The sequence below is a fragment of the Oryzias melastigma genome, linkage group LG5, assembly GCF_002922805.2.
Source record: "Oryzias melastigma strain HK-1 linkage group LG5, ASM292280v2, whole genome shotgun sequence".
Taxonomy (NCBI): Eukaryota; Metazoa; Chordata; class Actinopteri; order Beloniformes; family Adrianichthyidae; genus Oryzias; species Oryzias melastigma.
In genome coordinates this window covers 34678933-34683130 of record NC_050516.1, presented here as the reverse complement: position 1 = coordinate 34683130, position 4198 = coordinate 34678933, and the positions used below count along the sequence as shown (strand labels likewise).

Below are 4198 nucleotides of genomic sequence, written 5' to 3'. Positions count from 1 at the left end.
CTGTTTTAGTTATTCTGTGATTATTAGAAGAATAAATAAATACAGGATCTAAAGAGATCTACCAATTTATATGGATTTACAAACTCAGAAACATGATTTCAATTTTATAATCTTATTGGGTGCTTAAAAACTCTATCAGTGTTTTAGTCACTTGAAATAATGTGATCTATTTAGGATTTTTTTTCCTTTGTGAACAAAACACCAATTTTTTTTAACCAATTTTCAGCAGAAAGTTTTCTAAAGTTGCATCCAGGCGCACTAATGTGATTAAAAAAACATTTAAAAAAAAAATGTCTCTGAACACTTGCTAGCTTCTTTAAAGTGATCTTATTTTTAATCAATTAATAAACATAAAGTGTGCCTGAGGCCTACAGAGTTAATTATTGAAACTAAATGAGTTGTTTATGACTAGTTTAGCGGGTTCATTTGAACGCAAAAACGTTCGCATTTACTTAATAAACTCAGTTGGAGTTCATTCCAAACAACAAGCAGCTGCGCTGTGATCATTAGTTTTACCTTAATATTGATTTAAAAATCCGGCAGAGATGTTTGACGAAGATGTTGAAGCCAAACCGTCCGGAGCAGAGAACCAGATGACGAAAAGAGAAATCTTCTTCGCTCCTTAAAAAGGAAAGAAACCTCTTCTTCGCTCCTTAGACGTTATTCCTCGATTATGTCGCCCTCTAGAGGCCAGAAGAAGAATTTCATCGAACTAAAAGAATGCTGGAAACATTAGTGGTAATTTTTGAATCAAGTTTTTATGTCAGAATAAATAATCTTTAAGTAAAAATATTTTTACAAGATACATTAATACATTGAGTATAAATAAGTTTACAGTCACCTAATGTAAAATTAAGTCTTGTTCTCACTTTTTCATTAATCATGACACTTTTTTTCTTCTTTTTATTATTATTTTTTTTGAATATGTGTTGCATTTTATCAAATTAAATTTTTAACTTTACTTTATCATCCAAATGATGTGTGTTTAAAAAACAGTCCATCCATCCATCCGAAGCTTATCTTCCATCTGGAACACAGATATAATTTCTTCCTTTCACTTTTCACCTTTTAATTCGTTTATTTATTTTTGATTTAATAATAAAAAATACAATTCATCTTATTTTAATAGCACCTTTACAGAGATCCAAAAGCCTAACAGAAGACAGTAAAATATAATGAAAATTAAATGCAAAACATAAAAGACTAAGTATATATTGTGTATTTAACTTCATAACTGGTAATAGTGCTGCTACACTGCATTACAAGCTGTGTTTCAATGATGCCATAACATGTTGAACACAAATTTAAAACATAAAAAAACTAATAAAAATGTTATTTCAAAGACACGGGATACATTTGCAGTTCCTGTCATCATGGAGATGCCACAGAATCATCAATGCTTCCCAATTCATTTGCCATCACAGTCAGATCATCTGCAGCCTGGACGCTTGTTTTGAGACGCTGCAGAAAATAACCATATTGTTATAGAATGCCTCCTGCAGCAGGAGTAATAGTGCAAAAATATATATTACAGTTTTAGTTAGTTACTAACCTGCCAGAGAGTTCCTTCTCCTTTAGAAAGTTTCCAAATCATGTTGAGAGGGATTGTAGACAACGAAGACGTAGCCAGAAACCAGCCGATACGATAGGCCCACCATGGATACACATACGTGTTACTGAACATCAGTGGACTGTGTTTCAGAAGCAGGAATACAAGGGTTCCCTATGAAGTGGGAAAAAAAACATGCATTCATTAAAAGGAAACGCCATTAATGAATCCAAATGTTAAGGTCTAAAAAACTTACAAAGCAAATGAGAGGAGTAACATACATCCAGCAGTACTTAATCAGCGGAAGGGGTTTATAGCCAATCATGTCCTTAATGTTGTCGTAAAAACGGCCAGATCCTAGAAGAAGGGCACCTTCGTCATTATGGGGCACCAGAAAGCTTTAAGTAACAGTGAAAAACTGTCTTAACTTTAAGGTCGTGTTGACATTTACATTTAATTATTTTGCTTTTTTTCCCATAGAAACTCTCAAGGTTTCACTTCAGTCTCCTGCCAAGGGACACAAGCCTGGGATTTAAACCCCTGACTGGCAAATAGATAGCTCCACCCAGCGGCTGAGGCGTGCGTCTTACCATAAATCCATCCGATGATGACCGACTGGAAAATTGCCATCATAAGAAGCGTGGGCCCACTGCACACATAGTGATCAAAAATCTGGAGGATATATGGGCCAGCCTAAAAAAAGGAAAAGGTAGATAAATCCATCATCTTTTGATGATGATTATGCGGTTTCTAGGCAAAATCTAGAAACCTGGGTCGTTTTCTAGGACATAGTTTCTGCAGAGCGGCAGGAGTTAACCCATTAACACCGGAGCTCCAGTGTTTATGTTCTTTGATTTAGTGTAACTTTTCAACCGTTAACACGATCAATGCCATTCGAGTGGATTCTGAAGGAGAAAAGCGGCTCCTGATTGAGAACAATTTGAATAAAGAGATCCTCACAAATGCAAGTTTGAGCCTAATTTTCTTTATTAAAAACATCTAAAAAATACCAAAAACATGACTCTCATTGGAGTTAGTCTATAAAAGAAAACCAAGACTTACCTCTGAAACTAAAAACAGTCCAAACCCAAAGCTAATGCAACAAATCAGGAGTAAATATAATTCTCTGTGCCATCCTCTGCGAATGTGGGAGGGGTAGATGTCTGTTAAAGAGGTCATGATGCTTTCAAGGCCTGCAAACTGGAAACAAGACAAACACACTTTGGTTTAAATAAGAAAGAACAAGTAAAATGTTTGATATGTTATTTTAAAAGCTGACCTGGCTGTCTATTCCCAAGAGGATGATCATTGCAAAGAAGCACACAGACCAGAGCTGAGGCCACGGCAGCAGAGTCACAGCCTGTGGATAGACGATGAAGACCAGACCAGGGCCTGCAACGCAAACGCGATGTAAGGATCAAATGGATACCATAGCCCAGAAAATGACACTTTTAAAATAGTTTAAAAAAACATCATAAAGTCAGTACCTGATTCAGCAACCACAGAAATATCGACACCCTGCTTTTGTGACATGTAGCCCAAAAAGGAGAAAATGGCAAATCCAGATATAAAGCTGGTCCCACTGTTCAACAAGCACAGATAGATGGAGTCTCTGCAGATTTGACAAAAAAATACACCGTAATTTACTTCCTTTGCAATGTAAAATATTTAATTTTCAGTCTGAAAATATTAAGTTTTCTGAAAATTTGTTTAAGATTACCGGGTTAACAAACTCTGGTTCACTTTAAGCAAATCACATGTGTCCAGTCTGATACACCCTAAGAATCTCATACATATCAGTCTTCTTTAAACCAGAAAAGGTATATTTAAAAAATAAAAAATAAAAAAGTCTACATTTTAAACATTATGGAATGCTGAGCTGATGGTAAGAACTGATTTTTTTTACATTTTTATTCAGTTAATCCAAAGGTTATCTCCAGTAAACAAGATGATCATGCATTTAGGATAAAAATGCTTTTAGCTGTTTGTTTTAAATTAAAAATAACCACATAGGAGCTCACCTGTAACAGTTGTTGTTGTACTTGTTGTAGCTCCCAAGAGAAGTCAGGAAGCCCAAGCATACGGCATAGGAGTACAATATCTGTGTCCCAGCATCAACCCAAACCTAAAAGAATCAAACTTTGATTTAAGAACATTTAAAGAGCAAATAACAGTAAAAAAAAATAGACATATATATGGTAAAAGCCAAGAAATACCCGTGGGTCTGCAAGTCGTGCTAGATCAGGGTAAAGGTAATATTTGATACCGTGGAGAGCTCCTGGAAGAGTCATTCCTCTGATGCACAGCACTGCTAACAGGAGGAATGGGAATGTGGCTGTGAAGTACGTGGCCTGGATCAGAAGAAGGAAAGGAAAACCTCAATATAATAAAAAATACTGCACATTCACAAGATTGAGATAAGTCATTTCAAAACACAAGTTAAGACCTTTCCTGTAGATTTCACTCCCTTCCAGACACAAAAGTAGCAGATGACCCAGGACAGGAGAAGGCACAAAGAAAGATCCCAACGTAAGTTTCCCAAAGTCTCTATGCCGGTAGATAGATTCAACACCCGTCTCCTGGAAGAATAGAATAGAATAGAATATAATAGGACAGGATAGAATAGGATAGAATAGAATAGAATGGAAT

General features: G+C 35.7%; 2 protein-coding genes across 3 annotated transcripts in view; both read right to left on the bottom strand.

Moving 5' to 3' along the window:
• eno1b (enolase 1b, (alpha)) overlaps window positions 1–667 on the bottom strand; it is a 12599-nt gene extending 11932 nt beyond the window's left edge. Inside the window, exon 1 of the mRNA XM_024271102.2 lies at window positions 517–667. The gene's annotated coding sequence lies outside the window, so the exon portion shown is untranslated. The remainder of the gene's footprint in view (window positions 1–516) is intronic.
• A 112-nt stretch (window positions 668–779) lies between these two features.
• The window catches only part of slc6a11a (solute carrier family 6 member 11a), a 9957-nt gene continuing 6538 nt past the window's right edge, over window positions 780–4198 (bottom strand). Inside the window, exons 5-14 of one of the 2 annotated variants that reach the window (XM_024271100.2) lie at window positions 3996–4128; window positions 3766–3900; window positions 3571–3674; window positions 3037–3161; window positions 2829–2941; window positions 2612–2749; window positions 2140–2242; window positions 1806–1906; window positions 1553–1723; window positions 780–1461 (exon numbers count right to left, since the gene is read on the bottom strand). In XM_024271100.2, the coding sequence (XP_024126868.1) occupies window positions 1372–1461; window positions 1553–1723; window positions 1806–1906; window positions 2140–2242; window positions 2612–2749; window positions 2829–2941; window positions 3037–3161; window positions 3571–3674; window positions 3766–3900; window positions 3996–4128 (1213 nt within the window). In that variant the 3' untranslated portion in view covers window positions 780–1371. Of the gene's footprint in view, window positions 1462–1552; window positions 1724–1805; window positions 1907–2139; window positions 2243–2611; window positions 2750–2828; window positions 2942–3036; window positions 3162–3570; window positions 3675–3765; window positions 3901–3995; window positions 4129–4198 lie in introns of those variants that run through there. The other variant, XM_024271101.2, reaches the window with a different exon arrangement.